General features: G+C 37.6%; 1 protein-coding gene across 1 annotated transcript in view; it reads right to left on the reverse strand.

Moving 5' to 3' along the window:
- Positions 1-536: 536 nt before the first annotated feature.
- SLC7A1 (solute carrier family 7 member 1) overlaps positions 537-25998 on the reverse strand; it is a 37988-nt gene continuing 12526 nt past the window's right edge. The window contains exons 2-12 of the mRNA XM_034410871.3: positions 20934-21317; positions 16433-16591; positions 14928-15081; positions 12702-12823; positions 11565-11787; positions 9559-9698; positions 8402-8504; positions 6118-6329; positions 4659-4825; positions 2647-2755; positions 537-1562 (exon numbers count right to left, since the gene is read on the reverse strand). Of these exons, the coding sequence (XP_034266762.1) occupies positions 1453-1562; positions 2647-2755; positions 4659-4825; positions 6118-6329; positions 8402-8504; positions 9559-9698; positions 11565-11787; positions 12702-12823; positions 14928-15081; positions 16433-16591; positions 20934-21303 (1869 nt within the window). The 5' untranslated portion in view covers positions 21304-21317 and the 3' untranslated portion in view covers positions 537-1452. The remainder of the gene's footprint in view (positions 1563-2646; positions 2756-4658; positions 4826-6117; positions 6330-8401; positions 8505-9558; positions 9699-11564; positions 11788-12701; positions 12824-14927; positions 15082-16432; positions 16592-20933; positions 21318-25998) is intronic.

Consider the following 25998-nt stretch of genomic DNA (forward strand, 5'->3'; position numbering starts at 1 on the left):
TTTACCCTCCCTTTGGAAAAAACACATTTTAGAAAGAGGTGATTCTCCCCCTGCATAGATGGTTTTATGATTTCCCATCCCATCCATGCCTAACAGAGGAAATAACACGGTTTGAATTTTAAATCTGATGGCCTATTTGGAAACGTCAACGCTAACAGGATAAGGTGAGAAATTTATATTCTACAGTCCCAAATATTCCCCAGGCAAAACCTAAGGCTGGTTCCTACTCTGTACCCGAAAAGCTGTATGTCAGAACCCTTCTTCAATAAAATATTAATTTTAAATATATTATTTCAAACATAACAGTAAAGACAATGCTGGACTTTGACCCAAGAACCCTGTGTTCAATTTCATCTTTGAGGGGTCCTTGGTGCTCTCTGAGCTTGTTTCCTTGTGGACGTTTCATTACCCAAACTAGGCAACACAGACTGGACTAGCACTAGTGATGTTACCTAGTTTGGGTAATGAAAGAAAACAAGCAGGTTCAGAGAGCACCAAGGACCCCTCGTGTCAACCCTGAGCTACAAATATTCTCCTTTATTAATTCCATCTTTATTACAGGAAACTGTTGCCTTTTCTCAGCCACAGGGCGTATTGATGAGTTACCGCACAATATTATGTTGAAATACAAGCATGGGAAAGGCTGCCTTTGACCGGGACTGTCTGAGCTGAAATGTGAATAACATCCCAAGCAAGCAATTGCCTTTGATTCGGCATATCTGCATACCTGAAAGTCATACTTTCTACACAGCAGTTCTATCATAAGCAACAGACTCTGTTTCATATCTACACAGCTGTTTGAAGCACAGGAGAGGAATTCAGCTAGCAGGTTGCACAGAAGCCTCCGTGGGCTGCAGGAAGCCTGGTTTGTCCGCCTTTGCTAAAGGAGATTGCTGTAACATTGGATGCTAAAACTCAGGCATCACCTCTCTTTAAATATGTAAAGCACAATGTTTAAATAGCACCACTCCTTTTTTTTTTCCATTCCAGTCTTGGGAAGTGGGTACAGTTTATAAACATGTAAGAGAGTTTATGTATGGTTTGGTTTGAGTTTGCTTAAGTTTAGTTCTGGTGCTGCAATATAGGTGATTTTGGAGAAATAGTATAAAGTGTGTTCCATTCCAGTAACCAGGAATTAATTCGCAAGCTTGAGAATCTTATTCTCACAGTAACATTGGAAGTAAACTGGCACCCTGAAAGGCAATTTCTATTCAAAGGGTAAAGAAGAGAAATAGCTGTCAGCAAGAAGTAACAGTGTTGTTGGGAGTGCATCAGAGGCTAAGTATTTTTTTTTCCTTGTGATCCCTCCCAGCTGCATCCCCATGTTAAAGGGGACATGAGAGCCTGCCTGATATTCTATCAAAAAAAAAAAGTTCTTTCAGAATTTGGGAGAGAAAAGTATCCTGCTGTGCAGTAATAGTGATCTTAATAACCTCCTGAGCAAGAAGGCTGTCATTTACAAGTATCCATATTGTTATCCGTACTTCTTTCTTGATCCGTTGGTGCTGAATAAGATGCCTCTACACTGTGCCATATGCCATAGCCAAAATATATCACCAGGCCTAGAGAAAAGAGGAAAGCGGATTAGCATTAGGAAACGTGAGGCAGCGCACAGGATGTATCAGTTTAGGAATCTCTAGCTATAAGGAATACAATAGAAAATGAGATGATGCTCTTATGCAGAGGTGTCAAACTCAAGGCCCACATGTGCTTACATTTGGCTCGTGGGGCTGACCTGGAAATAGCAAAGGATGAACTTGCAGTGACTCTGCTAGTGAAAATGGGGCACAGGGGGCCCACGCATGGCCCTCCTGTTTTCGGCCTGGACGGCCTCCTGTAGCATCCTGCCAGCCAAAATGGGGTACAGGGGGGCTGCATGCAATTCCCCTGTGCCCTGTTGTGACCAACAGGGTGCTGCAGGATGCGTTCACCCCATCTGCTGTCCGTCCCGTCTCCCCCATCCCTAGCTGGCCTGCGGAGGACAACTACAACGCTGATCCGGTCCTCAAAGAAATCCAGTTTGACACCCCTGGTCTTGTGGAGCATGCAAGGACTTAAGTATATACTTCTAAAGCACAGTGCAGTATGGCTAAGGGGGACTGATGAATTTTTCTAGTGACTAGTCTATTTTTCAGAGTGTTTTCAACCAAAAAAATAGGGAACTCTATTTTAATTCTGCATAGATCAGATCTTGCTATATTTCTCACTTGCTTTCAATATTTACAAGCTTAATTGTCATAACATACCTTGCATGGGCCTATTCCTGGAGATGATTTAAAAGATTTAATCAAAGTAATTGAATCCTACTCCCAAGTCTTAATATATTTATTTATTATATTTCTATTTATTATATTTATTTAATATATGTGAATCTGGGTTTGTTTTGTTTTAGACAAATACTAAAACACAGTCAACGGTTTCATACCAGCTGCCTGGGTTGACATGCTTATTAAATTGCTTGGTATTAATCTTTTTTTAATGACTGGGACTCTCATACTATATGGAAGATAACTCAGTTGTAGCTTTAAGGCTTCTGACCACAAGAGTAAAGAATCTGAATTCCGCTTCAACCTTCAAAACTTTGTTGTATTCATTAATCTACCTATATGAATGAGAATGTCATCGTATCAGACAGTTGAAATTTACCTATGACCATCCAAATGGCAAATCGTATCCAGGTGCCGCAATCCAGCTGCATCATGAGATAAACATTCACAAAGATGCTCAGGATTGGAAGGACAGGGAGAAAAGGAACCTGCAAAACAAAATTATGCTTCTGGATTACATTTAGGAGTATGGGATACACCAGATCACATATCTACCTTCTCCTGAGATCAATAATTTGATTCTATTTGTAAGGAATTGTTTTCTCACATCAGTATTAGCAATCATATAATATTGTGAATGTACGCAAGGCAGCAAATTCTTGCAGGTTCTTCTGAGTATAGCTCTAATTGGATAAGTCAATTAGATGCTGCAAGAATTCTCTGGAATAAGAAAATATTGACAATAGATTTTAAAATATGTCATGCTTACTGGCTTTCATCTAGGTCAGGGGTGTCAAACTCACATCATCATGTGATGTATCGTGACTTTTTTCCCCTTCACTAAACCAGGCATGGGTGTGGCCAGTGCGTGACACATCCAGCCCCCAGGCCGCGAGTTTGACAGCCCTGATTTAGGTGTTTAAAATTATAGTCAGATAACATTGGAGACGCAAATCTACAAGTGTAGATTTGTACATATACAGAAGTTTTGTCACTGCAACATTTTAGACACATATTTTTTAAAAAATAAATCCTTCCTATTCTATACAGTATGATCACATTTCAGAAATGGTGTTTTAGGGATATTCTTGATAGTGGTTCAATGTGGCAAAAGAGGAAGGTACCTAGACAAATTGTATGGAAACAACAGAAACTTTCCTTTGTTATCATACAATGAAGTGAGTCAGGATCTTCCTCGGGAGATTTAGCATGACAGCATATTTTGTTAGGATTGAAAATCTATTATGGTAATATGATAAAGAGTTTCCATGATAAGGTTGACTTTAAATATTGTCACTGAATGTTATCCTGTTGTGCGCACATTTTCTGATATTTATGTTGTAATAGTAATTCTACAGAAGCTACTCCTACCACATTCCTTTCAATGTGTACTGTATTCACCACTGTGTGTCTGCTTACACTCTTGTAATCCCTTGCTCTCCAATGAATGTAAATACAAACACTAATTCCTTTCTTGCTAATTATCCCAGGGTTGGAATGAGCATTTGAAAGGGGGGGGTGAATGGGAGAAATGAAAGCACAGTCACGCTCATATGATTTCCCCCTTAGCAATCAGTTCTCTTAATGACAGCTGTCAGTCCCAATTGTGGTCTCTAAGTGAGGGCTACCTTAAGTTACATTTGCAACTCTCAATTTATTAGAATGAGTTGACACATAGAAACAGAACTATATAATGCCTATACTCCAACACAGATGTTATAATACCTAATTAAGGCTTGCATATCATAAAGGCATGCTGAACTCAAAGGCCCTTTTTACCATGAGTTTGTGCATACAATGTAAACATTTGGAGATACACACAATTTCTGCTATGCCAGGTGGGGAATGTGCACCCACGAGTTATTGCATAACTACAACGCTCAGCAAACCCAGTTCTCAGATTTTCATACTGAATGCTGCAAGTTGCAACTTCTGAAAAGTCACCAACCGCTTACTCAACTTTAACAATTGGCATGCCTTCCTTCCTCTACATATGTATATATTTACTCGCTCATTTACTCATTCTATCAAAAGAATTCAGACTTCACTTCTAGAGGCTGCCCCATAATGTAATGAGTTGGTTTGTTGGTAAGATTTTGTTAGGACACCAAAACAAACGCAGTAGCCTTGCATGCCACCGATTATCTCCCAGTACATTCAAATAGAACAGATGAGAACCGTCCTTCCCACAAAAATAGCATCCAGAAAGCTGAAGGTCATGTCTGAAGGTCGTATGTTCAATCTGCGTGGGAAAGTGTCTTTTGCTATGTCCCCTCACTGCTGCTTTTCTGGCAAAAGCAGGCTGGCCTCCACTAATCTCTCTTTCCAATCAGAAAGCCAGCAAGGGCTCCAGTTCTTCTTTTATGCATGTAAGTTTTACACTTCACTTGCCTTAAATGAGAGTTTGGTTTTGCTTTCAGGTTGCCTCCAAATGATGACCGTGAAAACAAAGCAGATGAGGAAGATGACAACAAGTATGCTAATGGCCCACATTGCTCCACTCATCAGAACCTTCTTGGCAAGGACAGCCAAGCAACAGAAGCTGACAATAAGAAAACCTGTGAACAAGAAACATTAAGATGTTGGATGCATTGTTAAACCGGGGGGGGGGGGGGAATAAAAAAAAAAACAGCTGTTGTTAGCTAAGTGAAGAATAATATGATCTGTGACATGTGCAGATTGACAGCCCAGGATCCATAGCTTCCAACATCCATTTTTCTGAGCCACTGTTTTGCTCTATGAATCCTATAGAGGAGTGGTCCCCAAATTTTATGGCTTGGCAGCCCGGGGGCAGGAGGGAGGGAACTGGCCTGTGTAAGTGGTGGGCCAGTGTATGTGTATGTGTGCGTGCTCCAGCCTGCCACTCATGTGAGTTGGGCTGCATGCGTGTTGCCCCACAGCTTGTGAGAGTCAATCTATGTGCGGACACATGTACTTGCACCAGCCAGCAGCCCACTACTTCAGTTCTGAACCAGCCACGGCCCGGTAATGAGCCGTGGCCCAAAGGTTGGGGAGCCCTGGCAGTATAAAAAGCCCCTGCGGCAAAAAGCTCATCTACAGGTAATTCTTACTTGATAACCATTTGTTCAGTAACCCTTTGAAGTTAGGAGGGCACTGAACAAATGGTAGTTATGGCTGCTTCTCAAAATTACAGCTATTGCAACATCCCCACACACACAGTCACGTGATCAAAATCTGGATGCTTAGCAGCCCCCTCTCATTTACAACCAGAGGCTGGGCTTCAACTCCTCTCATCCACCTATCTCCCCCCACCCTCCCAATCTCTGCCCCTTTGGCTGACCAACGTTCTGCTGCCTATCCCTGCCACCTCCTCCCCGACCTTTGCCTTCTTTCTCCCACTGCTGATAAGGCAGGTGGGGGGAGTTGGAGGCAGGTACAGTAGGGCAAGAGAAGCATGAGACCCTTACTCAGGGATAATGTGGCCTTGGCTTAACAACCACAACGGGACTACTACTGGAATTGCAATTACTAAATGGTACAAGTCATATGTTTCATCTAACAATCATTTTGCTTAGCAACGGAAATTCCAGTCCTAATTAGGGTTAAGTGGGAACTACCTGAATTAGGATTGTTGTGTATTCTATGTTTCTTTGATGGGCTTCCTTTGACTTTTACTTGCCAATTCTTTGCCTGTTTTTTTCAGGGGTTTTCTCACCATTATCCCTTAACTTCCACAATTTATTCTAAATTCGGCTAAATGAAAACACAAACTGCAAGGAGGACATTCTCAGTTCATCAGCAAACTCACTAACCAACTTTTCAGAGAGGAAACTCAACAGTCAGAGCCACAATGATTGAGAATAATACTAGTTTTTGGAATCCCTCTTACCTATGACACAGGTAGAGACATTCACTATAAACCCAGAAAGTTTGGAAGGAATTGTATTTTGGGGGAGGAGGATAACTTTTAAGGATAATTTCTCTTCCTCTTCCGGCAGAAACGCAGTTTGAGATTCACTTGTGCTCACAGACTCATTTGCATATATCTCCTCTGTAGTACTAGCCATCTGATATGCCAAGTTAGGTTGCTCAGGTTGGTATCTATAGGGAAAACAAACAAACATAATATACACATAGCAGCATAGTACTGGAAATTATAAAAATGCCATTGTAAGGTTTTATTTAAGTATTAGAAGAGCACCCCGACTTACGCACCTTCCGCCGGGCCCTCAAGACGCTTGTATTTCAACAAGCCGGGCTGGCCTAATTTTTAAAATTTTTTAATTGTCAATTCTTAATTTTAAAATGTCTAAATCAGGTAGTTTTATTTTAATTAGATATGGGCCAAACTATTTAATATTTTTTAAATTGTTTTTAAATTTTATATTTGTGTGTTTTATGCTGGCTGTACACCACCCTGAGTCCCTTTGGGAGAAGGGTGGTATATAAATTAAATAATAAATAAATAAATAAATAAATAAATAAATAAATAAATAAATAAATAAATAAATAAATAAATATTAAGAGAGTAAAAAAGTGGAATAAAATAGGGAGAAACTTTATCATTGTCAACTAAAACTACAAGTATTAGGTTTTATTTCATGTATTCCTATGAAATCCATAAAATGAGATGCAAATTACAGAGCTGCCAAGGCTACATATAGATAAAACTGTTAAGATTAAATGTGTTATGTTCTTCTTAGAGCTTTATCGCTCTGGTAAATGCTCTACCATAAGTTCCATTTAATATTAAAGAGTATTCTTTAAATACCATAGTTAGATAGACTTTTCACTAATGTTATCCAGAAAGCTATGCAAGTCTCAAAACTGTATTTCCAGGAATAAGGCTAATACTGTCTTCTTTAGTGAATCTGATTCTGATATCTTGATCAAGGTGTAATGCAGGTATTATATACTATTATATTTATCCTCAAGGAGAAAAGGCTCTTGAAAAAAATGTGTTACATTTTATTGCAATCTGCAGTTTGCACTTAAAGTTCAACTATCAAGGGAACAGCGAAAATTGCAGAGAAAAAATAGGGGCTCAAATAATTTCTATGTTTTAAAAAATTGGGGATCAACTGCTTATTTATTTATTTCATCTGATATCCATATCAGGGAGATCTACACTTTACAGACTAGTTCTGACAGCCTAATTGCTAGTTTGTTCAGTTTTGCGCCTGCACACTTATTCATGGTGGATCACAGGGGGCAAACTAGTTTGTACTATATTTGGCTAGTAGCATTTGAGTTGATGACAAATTTTGGGCTCCTCAATCAATCTTGCCTGGTGTCTGGGCAGGTCGAGCACCGATTCCCTTTCTCCTTGTGCAGCTAGCCTTTCCCACCAGAATGGTACCCATTTATCTACTTGTAATAATGCTTTCGAATTGCTAATTGGGCAGGGCAGGAGTTAGAGGTGAGTGACGGAATTTCATCCTGTCCCGCAGTGATTCCGGGGTCGAATCTGCAGAGTGCTGACCATTTTTCGTTGGCAGATCCAGTGTCCTTAAGCCGCTGCACCACCACATCTCCTGGATCAACTGCTATTTTAAAAACAGGTGAACAGCAAGTGAACAGGATCAATTACTGTTCATCTGCTTAATTCTGCAATTGTTTTTATGTAGTGGTAGAGCAAGCTTTCTATTGGGCTTTTCATCTTCATATAAACATGAGGTCCTTTCTCATACTACTCAGCTGCTTCTCTAACTTAGTAAATGAAGCTGCAAAAAGTCCTAACTCTTAAAAATGAAAGCTGAAGTGGAAAAACGGTATTGCAAGGAAAATCTTATGTGAAGCAGTTTGCAAAAATAAACAAAGATAAAAGTCCAAACATCTGTTTTGCATTTACATGGAAAGGGTAAGATGACCTGTCCCAAGGGCAGCAGAGCAGATGGGACACAAAGCTATCTGCACCAATAATGAAGCAGAAGGGATCTTGGGAGTGCAGACGAATGATGCTCCTGAAACCAGTTTTCATAGTAGAGAATCATTTGCCCTGACTAGCATATCAGATTCTTCCCAATGTCTCCTAGGATCTGCTGCTGTTGAGCAAGAGTTCAGTTCACATTTTGGACTTAGTAGGTAATGAAATCTAAAATCAAATACATTTTGAGAAAGCAAATTTGGGCTATGTTTGAGGCTACTTTGTCAGCAATGCTATCATTTCTTACCTTAGTACCAAGACACAGGCAGCCACCAAGGAGTAAGCTAGAAGTGTCCCAATAGACATCAGGTCTACAAGATCCTTGAGGTCTAAGAGAAAGGCCATGACAGCTAATGGTAGAGAGAAGTGAGGGGAGGGAGAGGGAGAGGCAGAGAGAGAGAAGACACAAATTAAGTGGCAGGATATTTTTTATTTTATTTACAAGCCTGATGAATCGTGACAATTTAATCCTTATCCATACTTCTGAGCCAACAAGCTCTTCTGTTTCCCAGGAGATGATGAAAATTCGTGAGAAAGAAGCAAGAAAACCAGAGTTCAAAAAAAAGGCACACTGTATGTCAAGTTGTGCATGACTTATACAACACCGTGAGTAAGAGTAGTAATATTATTTCTGAATGAGCAAGTCTTGCAACCTTAAAAATATTTGCATCTTAAATATTTTCTAAGTATGACATTAGTTTTGATCTGCTTTATAGATGCAAGGTGTTTTCCTTACAGAGTTATGAAATGCATGTGTTTACAATAAGCACACCCATTCTTAAGCACACCCCTCCCGCGCGAGCTGCACTGGCTCCCAGTGGTCTTCCGGGTGCGATTCAAGGTGCTGGTTACCACCTTTAAAGCGCTCCATGGCATAGGACCCGGGTACCTTCGAGACCGACTTCTGCCACCAATAGCCTCCCGCCGGCCAGTTCGCTCCCACAGAGAGGGTCTCCTCAGGGTGCCATCGGCCAAGTTATGTCGGCTGGCGACACCCAGGGGGAGGGCCTTCTCTGTGGGAGCCCCAGCCCTGTGGAATGAACTGCCCCTGGAAATACGTAAGATCCCCGACCTCCGGGTATTTCGCTGTGCACTGAAGACCCAGTTGTTCCGCCAGGCCGGGCTATCGACATGATAATTTTAAATTGGGGTATTTTAAATTTCTGGGGTTTTAAATGGAGCCAAATTTATTTAATAATTTTAAATTTTAAATTGATGTTTGTCTTGTGTTTTTAAATAGGCTGTACACCGCCCTGAGTCCTTTGGGAGAAGGGCGGTATAGAAATAAAATTATTATTATTATTATTATTATTATTATTATTATTATTATTATTATTATTATTATTATTATTATTATTATTATTATTATTATTATTATTATTATTATTATGAAATCTTTCATACCTGCAACAGCTCCTGAAGTTATTGTAGCTAACATTGGTGTTTTTGTCCTCTCATTGATACGTGACAAAAATTTGAATAGTAATCCATCTTCTGCCATCGCATAAATAACCCGAGGCATTGGAAACATGGATCCAAGCAGGCTAGAAAAAGACAAGAGACATTAATGTTGACTTATTTCTTGTGTACAAAAATGAAAAATTGTTTAACGTATTCGAACAATGCAGTCGCTTAATGCAAGGTAATCATTTTTTAAGGAGTAAGTGTTTTTCCCTCAAATTGAGAAAGTTTTGGTCTTTTGTAGCAGTGAATCCTATACCTTCACCATAATGAAAATGGGATTTTAAAAAATCAGTCAGATATTTATATTTGCTGCAGAAAAAAATGAAAACTTCTATTTCTTTTCATATTTTCTCACTGCACTCTTTTCTTTGGTTCTCCCGTGTTGTATTAGTTTGTGTTAGTTTTAATGTTCCCTTAAAACCTTTTAATAAGATTTATTTCCAAAATAATTAGTGAGAGACAAATCCTCAATTTACAACCACAATTAGGACTAGAACGTCCATACTAAGCAAAGCAGTTGTTAAGTGAGTCATGCCCAATTTTACTGCAGTTGTTAAGCGGATCAGCATGGTAAGTGAATCACTGTTGTTAAGTGAATCTGTCTCCCCCCCACCCAATTAACTTTGCTTGTTGTAAGCCAGCTGGGAAAGTGGAAAATGATGATCACATTATGCTGGGATACTGCAACCATTATAAATACATGCCAGCTGCCAAGTGCCCAAATTTTGATCATGTGACCATGGGGACGCTGCAGGTGTTATAAGTGTGAGGACTAATCGTGGGTCACTTTTGTCAGCACAGTTATAACTTCGAACAATCATTATCAAATGGTCACCAGTTGAGAACTACCTGTACATAAAAGTGGGCTTTAAAAAAAATTCTGTACTCATTTTAATGATAAAACTTGAACAAGTAGCATTGCAGACAATATCTGAAGGAAATATGCACGGTTATTTTGTTTTGTTTTTTATGTTTAGAACCTTTTCTAGCCTATGAGTAAGAGCTAGGATTTGAATTCCTAAAACTAGGTAGGACAGGATAAAGGAATGAGTGAGGCTGGAGAAAAACTAAATCTGATTCCATATCCTTTAAATAAAGGATTATATTTATTTCTTCCTTTTTCCACATTAAAAATGGCAAATTAGTGATAACTACTGGAAGGGCTCTGAAGGCTGTAACAAAAGTTTCCTGGGAGCACATAGCCAAAGAATTTCACCTCAGAAGAGACACAGCTAGTTTCTATCAAGTCCAATTACGTTCCAATTATGGACCAATTAACCCTATCAGTCATCCCCCCCATCTCATACATGTGATTAAAAATTTCCAGAACCCCTAATCAGCATAGTTTCTGGAGACACTGACTAGGAACTTAAGTTCTATGTATCAGCACCAGATTGGAAAAGTTTGTCTCCAGTGACTGGTAATTAAACAACCCCCCTTCCCCCAGGGTTTTAGACTTAGTAGAGGTAGAGTCAATGACCTCTTCCACAAGCTTTATCACCGACCTTTAACTAATATGGGGAAAAAATTATAAACTGTTACCGTCTAAGTGACCCACCTTTCCAAATATATCAAACCTGAATTGTGGAGCTTAGCAATAGCACTTAGACTTATATACTGCTTCACAGTGCTTTACAGCCCTCTCTAAGCAGTTTACAGAGTCAGCATATTGCCCCCAACAATCTGAGTCCTCATTTTACCGACCTTGGAAGGATGGAAGGCTGAGTCAACCTTGAACCGCTCAGAATCAAACTCCTAGAGTGAGCAGTGAGTTAGCTTGCACTACTGCATATTAACCACTGCGCCACCACGGCTCTTAAAAATCTGTCAAGTTAAAAACAGCCAACTCCTAAATAAGCCATGAACATTTTTATTTAAAGATGAATACACTCGTCTGAGAGTACACACTTACCGCACGTATGCAAAAAAACAGTTGTAGCCCTTACCTTGTAGAAAGAGCACATAGGGACCCAACAGCAACTGCATAGTTTGCTCCTTCCCATCCCACATACTTAAAAGCAACTGGCAGTGGGCTATTTTTATCGAGCAGATAGTAAGGCATCATGAGAGTAAGAGCAGCCGATACCCCAAAATATGCAACAAAGCAGATCAGAAGTGAGGCCACTATGCCTATTGGAATAGCTTTCTGGGGATTTTTTACTTCTTCACCTAAAAAAGGAGATATAACCCAAAGATTACAAAAGGCAGATTTAATTATTTCTTTTCAGTGAAGAAACTGCATTTGACATGTTTTCTCTAGTGAAAGCAAAAATGAACTCTTTCACCAAATTAAAAGTTGTCAGTAGCATATTAAATGTACTGTAAGAGCATGCATTTTACAAATCCTTTTTAAATTATTAGGAATTATTTCCCTGAATTACCTGATTGTTTCCAATAAGGAAAACCTACAGCTATTTATGAAACATATAACATTTCATTACATTTGTATATCATGCAATATTTGCCTAGATAAATAACTTACGTTTGAGAATCAAGTTATAGTTTGACTCACCTTAATTTGTACTTTAAAATTATGCAATGCAATATAGAACTTCTATAGCTGTTGTCCGAATACTAAGAATATATTACTATAACTTCATTTTCAAGCTTAATTATAAGATAATGAAAATTAAGAGTAAGAAGCAGTGATATCCAAAATTACATCCAAAACTGGCATAAAGAAGTTATTCACTGTTTCCATTTTGCAATATTGATTTATTTCTGAGTAGAAATGTATAGCGTCACATTGCATGGTATAATTAATCTCTCAATCAAATACAGTTGAAATTAATATTCTGATGCATGTTCAGGTTCCGGAAGTACAGTCTACTGTTTATGTCTTAAAAACCAGAATCCCTTCTCCAAGAATCTAATTAGATTCTGAGCTGTATGTAAATATAATATATTTCAGGCTGAAAAGAAGAAGCACCATTCATGCAGAGCTGCAGGAACTATTTTCAGCAGCAGAATGGAAAAGATGGCTCAGAATCTCCTAATGAGTGGCACACAATGTAGGCCCAGCTAAGAATAGAAATTATTATTTTTAAAAAGTAGTTTTTTTTTTGTTGTTGTTGTTACCTTACCTGTGGTAGCAATACAGTCGAATCCCACAAATGCATAAAAGCATGTAGCTGCCCCTGAAAGAACTCCAGAAAAACCATATGGCATAAACCCACCAACACCATGCGGCAGATTCTGTGTGGAACTAGAAGAAGCAGCAAGAAATTACAAGTGAGTCTAGTTACCCAATTCCAAGAGTATCTTGCAACTATGAAAATTCAACAGGGCAAATTCACTTTACCAAGACATAGAATACAGCTGACTCATCAAGACTTACCAATACTAAATGGCTACTATATTATTAACTTAAATGGAATAGCCTCCCCGGACTCATTTGCAGCACCATTAAACAACTGCACGAATAAATGGACCTCCAGTTTTGAGAATATTAATATCAATCTGTAATAATCCAAGAATATATAAAAACACTCATCCAATTCAAATGGACCTATTTGTGTGCACTGTAAATATGAACAGGACGGGCAGCATGAGTCATTTTTGTCATTTTTAAAGCTATTTTCAGATTTTGGAACAAGTTGAATGATCATTTTTAAAAATTAATCATTTGAATTAATAAGCCCTTTGTCATTAGCTTCTGGGTACACAGGGGAGGGGACGGGAGGGGAGGTTCAGCTTTGTAAATCAAAGAATATTCTAATCCTGTAGTTACTAACTGCATTTTCAGAGGTACAGGTCTCTGTTTAGATGCAGAGTTATTTAGTTCAATTTAAAATTCATACAGAGGTTCACTAAAATCTTAACTGTCTTAGCTTGTGCTTTTAATCTGTATAAAGTGTACTAAGAAGTTTAGCCAGGCAATTCTTCTACGGCTCTGCCCAAAGAACAGTACAAACTTGCTGGTCCATTTGGTTCTAAAGTTTTATTACTTCTCTTTTTAAATTTATTTTTATTGTTTCCAAGTCGAGTCAAGGTTTTATTATATAAAATGTCTTGTATTATATAAAGTGTCTTAGGTCCATTATTAGGCAAATTATTCTATCCTGCAAAAACAACAAGTTTTTGAAGCACTTTCAAATTTAGGTTGATTAAAAGGGCAAAAATACTTGCTACCTGCTAGAAATTCTCCCCTTTTGGGAGTCAACTAACATATTCCAATTCCTAGGAACAAGAGGACAAGGCAAAGGGGAAAATGGTATGGTCAAAGAAGAAAGTAGGCATAATTAGAATGCATTTCTCAAGTTATGTGTACTATTTTCTCCTAACTTGATTCTTCCCATTGCCTTTTTTTCTTTAACAGGTCTTAAATCTGCCAATTATAATTTACTTGCTAAATATTGGCAACAGCCTAAGGACTGAGTATCTAAAATGTCCAAGGAAAGAGGCAATGTACCCATGGCACAGAGAATTATAGCTTTTCTCTTATATCAACCACAAAAGGAGGCAGCCTTCCTGGCTGTCAAACTTCAGTATATTAAACCAGGACTAACAAAAGGCCCTCTGTGTGGTGAAAAACCTCTCACTGTGTTGCTTAGGAGGTAATAAGGGAGGAACTCAATGTTGCAAAGCAGCAGCGACATTTCAAATATTTTATTCTTAGTACAGAAACTTCTTTCTATGAGGGAAGTTTTTGCAAGATGAACAGAGCATAACTTTCCGTCTGCTGGTCACAAACTCTGCAAGATCTACATAACATGAAGTGAAAAAAATGGGCAGCCCCACACTGTAGTCTTTGATTTTAAGTGTAATTTGAACATATACATGAAGTCTGTGAATAACCACAATTTTACTAATTCACAAACGGGGCTGCATCCACAGCAGTATTAATTTTAGATGGAATGGTGAAAGTTATAACCCCAAACATCTGGCTACACAGTAAGTTGGGTAAGGCTGTCCACTCTGAACCAGCTGCTATTACTTATCTTATTTGCAACAGAAGCACTACTCGTGTAAATAAAATGATGTCTTCAGGTATACAATTAATTTCTATCTATAGCAACAAAATATAGCGAAAGCTTATTGAAACTATCTGAACTTTGAACCACTTATGATTCAAAGAGCCGCATATGAACAAATCATCGGCAGCCTGGCACCAGCCATGAGACTGATTTTTGTTAATTGAATAATCTGTATAGTATTGAATTTCAGTCTCCATCAACCATCTGATGTGTTACAAACTGCCCACTTCTCTTATCTTCATACCTGATACACAGTCAGTGTGCGCTAAACAAAAGCCATGAATGCGTATATTATTTCAGATATCTGTATATAAAAAATAAGAACCAACATACTTCTCCGGAAGTGAGAGATTTTCTGGGATCTGCCAGTTTTTTATTGAGCCTTTCACGAAACCTGACACCATCACAAAGCCCAAGACGAGGACGTTGATACAAGTGAACACTTTGTTAACCATTGCAGATTCTTTCACGCCAAAAGTCAGAAGTCCTTTAAAAAAATTACCGTGGATAATTGTATTATAACTGTTTAATCAACACTGACAAGAATATATATATATATATTATATATATATATACACACACACACACACACACACGGAAAGAATTGCCTATGTATGTATGTATGTATGTATGTATGTATGTATGTATGTATGTATGTATGTATGTATGCTTGGAAAGAATTGCTTTGACATTTCCCTCTTTATTCTTGGAAAAACTTTTACCAACGTATTTCTCAGCTGCTAGCTTCTTACATAATTTTTTTTTGAAACATAGGCAAGGAAAGGAAATTATCCAAAACTTTCATTCAGATTCCACACAGTAATACACAGTAAGTGCCACAAATATGGCCCCTTTCCTACTAATTTTATGTTTTAGATTATGCATATCCAAAATATTTTCATAACAACAAAGCTATTGTTTGGCTGTGTTGTGAATCTAGCCACGGACGAACTTTGTAATGACTTAAAAATTGCCAGTTTCCAATTATTTCAGTCACTTGGTTTAGTATTTATAAAGTGCACCTCCAATACATGGTCCTGGTCCAAACTATCAGTCTATGAAATTGTATTCAGGGATATTTTTAAGAAGCAAACGTATTTTTTAAGAAGGTGCTTAGACATGTTCTGGTCAGTCATGGAAATCTCCCATTGCTAGCTATTGAGTGATGTCTCAGACAGGAATGAGACTCAACAAGCTTTCAAGTTGCTTTACAAAGGAATGTGACAGATATGGGGAGAAAGAATTAGGAAAAACCTTTCAGATCTGAAAGAAGATTTGGCAACTGCAGAAATAAGACTGCACAACTTTCTCAACAGAGCCTTATGCTATATGGCCAGAGTTGCCAAGCAACTGGAGAGTATCTTGCCCGACATCTGAGAAGCATATAATCAGAAAATGTGTATTGAGCATTTACATAGGAGCCTTTGAAGTAAACATCAAAAGTAAATCTGAATTTTAAATCTAATTCCCTTTAACATTGTGAATAACATATACATTTGCTTCTTAGGTCACAAGTGAAAAAAATGGGAAGTTTCAAAGCCCATTATAAAGCCCATTAAAGGTAATCTTTAATCACAGTTTTTATTACAAGAAAAAAGCACGGCTAGAATGTTCCAATGATTTCCAGCCTGTACCTACATACACACATAATTTTAAACAAGTGGTAGCAAAAAGTAATCCTGTCTCTGCAACCACTCAAAGGACAACTTGAACCAGCAAATAATAATGCTTTTAAAAAATGGCAAAATAAATAAAGTCCGTTCATTTTCTCTGCAAAATAAGATTTCAAAAGCACCACAAAATGCTCATCCCAAACAATATTTATTTATTTCTCTCACCTGTTAAGATTAGGATAATGAAAACAGAAAAGATATCTGGGTATTTTGCTAGTATACCAGGAGCATTCATAGACATGTAGCGACCAAAGAATTTCTCAATATGCTCGCCTATAAGCTCATCAAATGTTGCACTCCAAGCTCTGGCTACACTTGATGTTCCTGCATGGGAATAAAAATGAAAGCTAACTCTTTATAACAATTTATCCATTAACATATACATGGCACTACTTCATCTGGAGTGAACAAGATTATGCAAAACAAAAAAATTGCTAAGGAATTTATAAAATATGTAAAAATACATATAGAAGAAGTGACCAGTTTGAAATTGGAATCTCAAATGCCTTGATAAATCTCATCACAAAGGGGTAGATATTCCAAATAGACTTATATAATTTTTGCCACAATTCATTTTTAAACTTTTTTATTTTGAAGGTGCTCTGTTTTTGTTCTACAGCCCAATCAACAAGACATGCTTTGGCTTCTGACATGCCCTTAATAACAAGCACCAAGCAGAATTGCACAACTGCTATTGAAGAGTTTTGTTAATAAGTTCACTTAATCTTCTAGAGATTTTAAAATCAGGATGAACAAGAATGGAAGACAATTTGACTATCTTCCCCTAAAATGTTTGCTGGTTGTTTCCTACTATTCCCCAGGTTCCTAGCCTGTGTCGTAAGAACAGGAGTTATTCACACAAATTCTCATTGTGTAATTGTTCAGAAGTGACCACGAGGGGGTTGTTCCCTGTTGGGTATTTTAGAGGCCAATGGTTCGGCAAATTTTTGCAACTGAACATTTAAATCACAGAGGTATCACCAAAATCCATTTATCCACCTCAGAGGACAAAACTTGGCCCATCATAATGCTCTTTCCAAACCAAGGTGATCAATTCTATATTCCCTATACCACCCATTTCTTTCTTATAAGCATCTGGGTATCTACCATATTTTTTGTTCCATAAGACACACCTGACCATAAGACGCGCCTAGGTTTAGAGGACGAAAACAAGAAAAAAAATATCAGGCGGAGCCTGAGAGACCACAGATAGATGTCCTCTCATGTGCCAGCTCTGCCTATTGACTCCTGCACTGCAGAAAAGAGACAGAAGAGGCGGGCAATTGACAAAGACAGAAGAGGCAGGGTTCAGCACTGTAAAAGACCCTGCTGCCGCGGCCTGGCCTGTGACGCAATATTCACTCCATAAGATGCACAGACATTTCCATCCACTTTTTTGGGGGGAATCTTATGGAGCAAAAAATATGGTAATTTCTTTTTAATTTTTCCATTTTTACTAAATATCTACCAATACAAATGCATCTACTACCTCTAGTTTTCGCTATTTATGTGTAACATGTAATTTGTTTGTTCTGTTTCCTCTGTCATATTGAATTACCTTGATCTTCGACATATTGTTAATTATTATTATTTAATAATTTTTTTGGCTCCCATCTCACCCTGAGGTGACTGAACTCAATCTCAAACTTTAGTCAAATCCTTACAAAATCATTCATATCCCACTCATTTATTGTGTGATGGGTAAAACTCAGTATTTTAGTCAAAATGAAAATAAATTATTTCCTGATTTAAGGAAGAAAACAATGAGGTCCAGCAAGTTCAATTGCACTTTGAATAAAGGACAAGGGGGGTAATTTAGAAGTCTAGAGAGACAATGTTAACTGGTGACAATTGGAGCTAAGGTTTAGTCTACATCTCAAGGGTACAAGACTGACGAGGGACTCTTTGTGTACTTATACAGTGTAAAAATCATCTTCTCTAGCTGATACCCTTTGAAGGCATTGGACCTCAAGAGGAAGTCTCCATAATTGATTTTGTACCTGGAACAGCTGCCTAACAGAGTGAATTTTTTTTCTGGAAAGCAAATATAAAAAGATTCACGGAGGCCATATTCTGATCAACAAGATCAGGGGATGCTAATTCTATAAATGCATACAAAGCAAGGAAATTCTTTATGCAAACACCAAGTAGTTGTAAATAAATACAGAGTTTTTGAAGTTCAACCTACATTCCCTTCCAAACCCTTCCTATTCAACCACTCCTACTTATTTTGGAACAAATTCCATCTTTAAACAAATTCATGCTGTGCTTCTCCCAAGTATTTTCTTTTATCACAGAAAAACATGAACCACTATTTCTTTACCCTTCTACAAAAAATAAAATATTAAATACTTGCTACAGGAACTGCCTGTTAAAAAATTATTCTACAAAATGTGAATTCCACCAAAGATAAATATTGTCCAGCTATTATTTCACTGACAGCCAATAAAAATTGTTTTAAGCAGTTTTCATCCAGAGTTACTTGCTAAAATGATTAATGTATTATTAATATGTTTCATTTTTTTAAAGTTATAAACTAAGAAAAACACTAATTATTATTTTAAAAAAACGATTTGCCAACTTTCAATTAAATGTTTCTGAATATTTTTCTTTCATGCTTCTTACATGTAAGAGCTCTTAATCCCCTATTATTTTAATTAATTCTACATTTTAATTAATTTTATTATCCCTTCACCAATTCTTACACTTAAAATACTATGATGTAACTCTTTCATCTGGCTGAAACAATAACCTCCTGTCTCATTATTCAAGAATTGTATGTGCCTTTTGCTTGAATATGTACTATATCACTTTTGTTCAAGTCATGGTTAAATCATCTTCCAATTCAGAGCCTACAAAACTTATCTTTGTCCCAAATTTTAATCAGAGGCTCAGGCACAGATCTGGAAAAAAAAAAAAGTTTATAGATCTTATAAGAGTTCACATAAGACTGCCGATAGTCTCATGGAACTTCAGTAATTAGAAAACTAAAAGCCCTCTTGGGGCCAGATAGGCATTATGTTTCCATCTGTAATTTAATTAACTGGAGTTTGCCATTTCATACACATAAAGAAACCAGAGTTATCAGAAACTGAAGTTTCTAGAAGCCACATGATGCTTTTAGTTGTTTGTTTTTATTTATTAAATGTATTTGTTGTTCCCAACCTGCTAGATACAGTATCTCTTGCTAACATGACAAGTTATTACACATAATCTGAGATTCTGCATTTAATCGTGTGTTAAAAAGAGAAGCGTATAGAACTACATATAGCACATGGTCCAATTTCCGAACCTATACCTAAATCGTGTTTCTTTTCTTTTTTGATACACTACTTCTGCAATTGACAAAAAAGAGAAAAACACAAAATAAATTTGAATGTTCTCCTATAGTCAATCTTATAAGAAGGCTCAGTTTTGCTTTCGCTCAAGTCAAGCTGCACATGTGCGCACCGGCCCGCCACTCACACAGCCAATTTCCCACTCCTCCCCCCCACACACACAGCCAGGCTGCCAAGCCGCAAAAGTTGGGGACCGCCAGTCTAGTTGTAATTTTCCCTTCAAACATTTGTTTGTGGCCAAAAGGGATTCTTAATGTTCATCAGCATTTGTCAGATTTACGCAATCAGATTAAATCCTAATGCATAGCATTCTATCATACGCATCGGGACAGATTTAAACAACAGGTTTTCTCTTTTTCATGTTTATCATACAATCAAAATACTTATTCAAAGGAAGAAGTCCCTAAGAGCTCTGATTGCTAATATTTACTAGAAGGAAAGTGAAGGTCATTACACAAAAATTCCAGCAAAAATTCCACTTTCAAATTAGATACTTATATATAGACACTCCAAGGTAACAAAATGTCTGTTCATTTGCTTCCTCTTTTTTGATGCAGAAGTGAAGTTTGTGTCTTTTGAAAAGGCGGGGTCTGAATCTCCTCATTGTTTCAGTATAAGAAATAGTCTTGACACCTAATTTTTCTTCTGGTTAACAGTTGCTCTCATGCACTATCCCAGAAATCAATTATTTTCAGCTCCATTTTTTTGAGTGTTAGAAAAAAAGGCAAAGGTTTCCCTGTCAGACATGTCCGATTTAGGGCAGAGTGGTCCTCTCCATTTCTTGGCCGAGGAGCCAGCATTGTCCAAAGACAATTTCCGTAGTCATGTGGCCAACATGGCTATACCCACAGGCATCCGGAACACTGTTATCTTCCCACCAAAGTGGTACTTATTAATCTATATGCATTTGCATGCTTTTGAACTGCTAGGTGGGCAGGAGCTGAGGCAAGTAATGGGAGCTCACCCCATCAATGCATGTTTAGGTACTTCAAAAATAATGCCCAAAATAAGATCAGTGAAATAATGAACATATACTTTTAATCTCCACAACTCACCCCTTGAGAAGGCTCAAACATTTTGCCTCCATTTCTTTTAGTTACACCAGTCTGTTCTTACCTTCAGAGGCTGAAACTTTTTAAAAAACCATTCCTTTCAAAGTACTGCTCTTGTTAGCCAGTATTCTCTACTCAAATAATATGCTTTTGGGATTATCATATTAAGCTATTCTCAAGTTTTAAAAGGAAGCTATTATTATGACAGAGCACAACACAATATTTCACAGATCTAAATCTGTTCTTAATTAACCAATGATACAAAGGAATACCCACCAATGACATAAGAAAGAATCAGGTTCCAACCAGTAATGAATGCCAACAGCTCACCGACAGTCACATAACTATAGAGATATGCTGATCCAGTCTTTGGAACTCTAGCACCAAATTCTCCATAGCAAAGTCCAGCCAGCACAGAAGCCAGAGCTGCAATCAGAAAGGAAATGACAATGGCAGGTCCTGCATTTTCTTGTGCCACTGCTCCAGCCAGAACATAAACCCCTGCCCCAAGGGTGCTGCCTACTCCAAGCGCAACCAAGTCAAATGTGTTGAGGCACCGCGAGAGCCGGCTGTCATTGCTTGTACAGTCTACCACTTTCCGACGAAACAACTGCTGCCCAAAATGGAGAACCTTCTGGCAAGGCATCTTCTTGACTGAACCTGTAAAAATAAGAAAAAATATCTGAATCAGTATCATTGGACAGGCAAAGCTAAGCTACTTCTGCAAATAGTTCTGTTACATGGTAGGAACTCCCCTAACGTAACACCCTCCAAACCTGTTGGGACTATGGACCACCTTTATTTTAAGGGATAAGAAAATACCGTTTCCCCAAAAATAAGACCCAATTGGAAAATAAGTCCTAGCATGATTTTTCAGGATGCTCGTAATATAAGCCTTACCCCCAAAATAAGCCCCAGTTAAGATTGTCAGCCAGATGGATGCATTTAGTACTGTATTTTCGCAAAATAAGTCCTAACCAGAAAATAAGCCTTTTGGAACAAAAATTAATATAAGACCCGCTCTTATTTTCGGGGAAATACGGTAGTCAATTACTTCCTGCCACAGTTTCTGAATTTAGGAGTACAAACCTATGAGTTTCTACTTAGAACTCAGGTCACTTGACTTTAGCTAAGTAAGAGTTCATGGTGAAAGCCCATTTTACAAAATAAAAAACTGAAATGAAAGAGACTGAAACATTTCACTTCTTCATTATAAATATGAAACAATTTGTTATGTATTTATTTTCATGAATACCTCAATGAGCAGTAATATTTTACTTTCCATTACATAGATAAAGTGGTTCTTTTTCCAACCAGTTGCCAGCCTGAAATCTGAGTATTTCACCACCAATGTAATGTATTCCTTTCTCAATTTTTAGTTTCTTGTCTTCAAATAGATAGTCCCTGGTTTAGGGTAAACAACACCTGATCTTCCACTTTTAAAAGTGCAAACATATAAATCAATCAAAAGGATTTTGAAAGACTGAGTGGAAAAAACAAATGGGAATATTATCTGTCATGTATATATTACATTCTATTATACTGCATAATTCATAATATTCACATTCTAATGTTTCCTTGCTTTCAGAGAGCAATGGCACTATTAATATGGTGATTCAATTATCTGCCTAGCCTTTTGAGCCTCAAGCAAGCTGAACAAAAAGATGCTTAATATGGAAGCATATGTGTGTTTAATTAATAATTTAGTACTTCTTTCAATAGCCTTTAAAATAGGCATAAATAGTAATATAGGGAAGGATAAGACTAAACTTTCAATTTGTGGATTATGAACTCAATATTGCTACATCTGGAGCAATAAAAATAAACAGCAACTGTTCGGCTTTTATTTTAGCAACAGAAGACAAAAGAGAAGGAGGAAATTTGTCCTTCTGCAAAGGCCAATGTTTGTGTGATAAGAATTCCACAACTTGTACCAAAAAAAAAAAAGAAGAAAACTACTTCCCTTCTTATTCTGAGTTTCCCAAATTCTCAGAATTTCAAGAAGGAAGTAGATGAGGAAAAGCAAAATCCTTTGAAGTTTCTCTAAGAAATGGGTTCTTTTGAAATGCTTCTTATTTAAATAAGCTGTTCCTATGTTAGGAAACATAGGAAATAGTAGAGCAGGTTTTTTTCATTATTCAAAGCATACATTGCATGCCAATTTATTAAAGCCCAAAGCACTTCCTGTAGGCTCCTTCACTTCCTCCCAATACTAAAACTCAGCCCCAAACTTAGCATGTAGCATGGTTTTCCCCCAAACATCTTTGGAAGTCCTAGATCTGCTGAAAAGGATACCATTAGAACTGGGCAGCAGCATTAATTTTATAGCCAGAATAGGTGGGGATAAACCTGAGTAAAACAACTGTTCCACTCAATGAATCATGGTTATCATTCACCATGGCTCTTATAGCATTGGAGGCAGAAAATAATTATTAAAATTATTAGCCAAATATCTTATTATATAATCAGTATATAATTCTAAATTTTAAAAAGAGGGGGGTAGATTCAGCAAATTATAAGCCAGTTGGTTTCATATCCAATCTGAGTAAAATGGAGGGAAGAAAAATAGAAAAAAATAGAAAATTGTATGTACAGAATGTATGTAAACAAGCATGAAAACAAGAATGATTTGATATGTGCTAACAACTGAATGTCTCCAACAAAGCTCCTTATTCAAATTTTCAGGGAAAATATAGAAACAATGTCATAAGAGGACAAAGTCATCTCATGGATTTGTGATCATCAAAAAACAGGAAGCAGAGATTAGGAATAGTTTTCACAAAGGAGAGTTGTATAAAATGGGTATAACATGGATCAGCTTTTTAAGCTCATTTATAAACACCCTCTGAATAAGAGATGAGCAACGAGGTGGCAGGTTTGCTGAGGATTTCAAATTGCTCCAGTTGATCAGATCAAAAAAGGGGCTGTGGAGAGATCCAAAATGAAAGGGGTGAATAGGCCTTAAAATAGCAAAGGCAATCCAGGGTAAACTTTGGCTTGAAGAGCAAGCTCATGTATTCTTTAGCAGAGTTGGAATCACTGGTCAGGAAAGCAATCTTGAGCGACCTAATGAAAGCATATCAGTGAAAATGTCAGTCTAGTGTGCAGTGGTTATAAAAAAGGGAAATTCTATGCTGGAAATTATTTGAAAGAAAATAGAAGCAAAAATTGACAAAAGTAAAATTTTAATGTAAATGTACATGGAATGATTTGTATATATATTATTACAGAAACTAGAAAAGAACAATCAAAATGATTAGGGGTTAGCCAGAACTATTCTTTAGCAAGGAAATTACTTCAGGCAAGTTTGAATAGAATTGTATCAGTAACATTTACAAATAAATGATACATTATTTTATAGTTTAGGGTTATTTTTTAATCTTCCTTGCTGTTATTGCTGTTTTTACATAGATGGTTTCAACTATTTATTATCTGCAAGATGCATGAATGCTGTAACAGGAATTAGGTCTCTCTCCCATATGTTGTTTGGTTAAAGTCACCTGAATATTAATTCTCTGTAGACCACAGACAGACATCATTCTTCCACTGTTTTTATTTTCAGATCATCTGAAATACATCTAAAACCATCTAAGCATTTCCAGAACCTAACACTATCAAGAAAACTATGGTAACTTTTGTTTTCCTTTCTCTAACCAAGTTTCTCTCTTCGCCTACCTCGCAACAAGCTTTTAGTTTTAACAAGCTTTCAGTTTTGAGATAACATATTTTCTTCCAAAGCTCTTTTATTACTGCAGAATGTGCAATAAACCACTCTTATTGCATCATTGCTTAAAGATAGTGGCTTCCTTCTGCAATACTATCAGAAACAATTTAGTACCGTGTATTTTAATACAACTACTGCAAGCAACAATATAAGAATTCAAGTTTGTTAATCAAACACATTTACTATGGTAACATCACCTATATACAGATTTACCTTTAATCTGCAGTTACTTAATAAATGCAAGAAAGGTATTTCTTTTGTAATTGTTAAACACACCTCTGGTTCCACCCATTTTAACAAAAGTTCAACAATATGCTTCATGTCTAAGAAAAATGAAAAGCAAGTTGCACCCAATCATAACTTTAATTTAAAAAAATAAAACAAGGGGCAAGAAAGATTTTTTCCCACAAAATGTTAAATAATACTTATATGTACATTAACAAGCACATTTACATTCTGTAAAAGTTGTATGCATGCTGTAAAAAAAGACCAAGTGGCTGTGGGTACCGGCATCTCGGTTCAGGGGAGAGGTGCCATCGCTGACTATAGGGAGTGAAGTTTTGTCTCCTGTAGACAGGGTGCGCAACTTGGGCGTCCTTCTGGATTCACGGTTGAGCTTAGAAGACCAGATAACGACCGTGATCAGGGGGGCATTCGCCCAGGTACGTCTGGTGCGCCAGTTGCGTCCCTACTTGGACCGAGATGCCCTACGCACAGTTACTCATGCGCTGGTCACCTCACGGATTGACTACTGCAACGCTCTCTACATGGGGCTGCCCTTGAGGACCACTCGGAGGCTTCAGCTGGTGCAAAATGCGGCAGCGCGGGTTGTGATGGGAGAATCCCGATACTCCCATGTTACACCCCTCCTGCGCAGTTTGCATTGGCTACCGGTTGCCCTCCAGGTGAGATTCAAGGTGCTGGTGTTGACCTATAAAGCCCTACATGGCTTAGGACCAGGATATTTGGCGGACCACCTACAGCCAGCAACAACATCCCATCGCCCGGTTCACGCCCATACAGAGGGCCTACTCAGGGTGCCATCGGCTAGACAGTGGCAGCTGGCGGCCCCCAGGAGTAGAGCCTTCTCGGTTGGGGCGCCCACCCTCTGGAATCAACTCCCCTTGGAGCTCCGACTAGCGCCTGACCTTCGCACCTTCCGCCGGGAATTAAAAACTTGGCTTTTCAAATCCCTTGACCTGGTCTGATGACGGGGTTTTAAGGGTTTTAATGGGTTAATTTTAAATTTTTTAGATTTTAGTCTTTATTTTTATTGTGGCTTGTGTTTTATTGTTGTGAGCCGCCCTGAGTCCATTGTGAGATAGGGCGGCATATAAGCCAAATAAATAAATAAATAAATAAATATTTACAAATTTAGATAAAACAGAATATAACTTTGAAAAGATTGAAAGGTTGTACATTATCATCTATACCCTTTAAAGAAATAAAAATGTTTTTCCAATGAAGATCACAGATTTTTAAAAGCTGATCTTTGAAAGGATCACTAGTTTTAGCCAAAAACCAAACAAAAATAAAAAGCAAAATTAATTTGCATACAAATAAACCAATAAAATGTTTATTGAAAGCTCCAATTAGTGCAGAATTAATATAGGGTCA

The sequence above is a fragment of the Pantherophis guttatus genome, chromosome 5, assembly GCF_059756535.1.
Source record: "Pantherophis guttatus breed Tessera chromosome 5, ASM5975653v1, whole genome shotgun sequence".
Taxonomy (NCBI): domain Eukaryota; kingdom Metazoa; phylum Chordata; class Lepidosauria; order Squamata; family Colubridae; genus Pantherophis; species Pantherophis guttatus.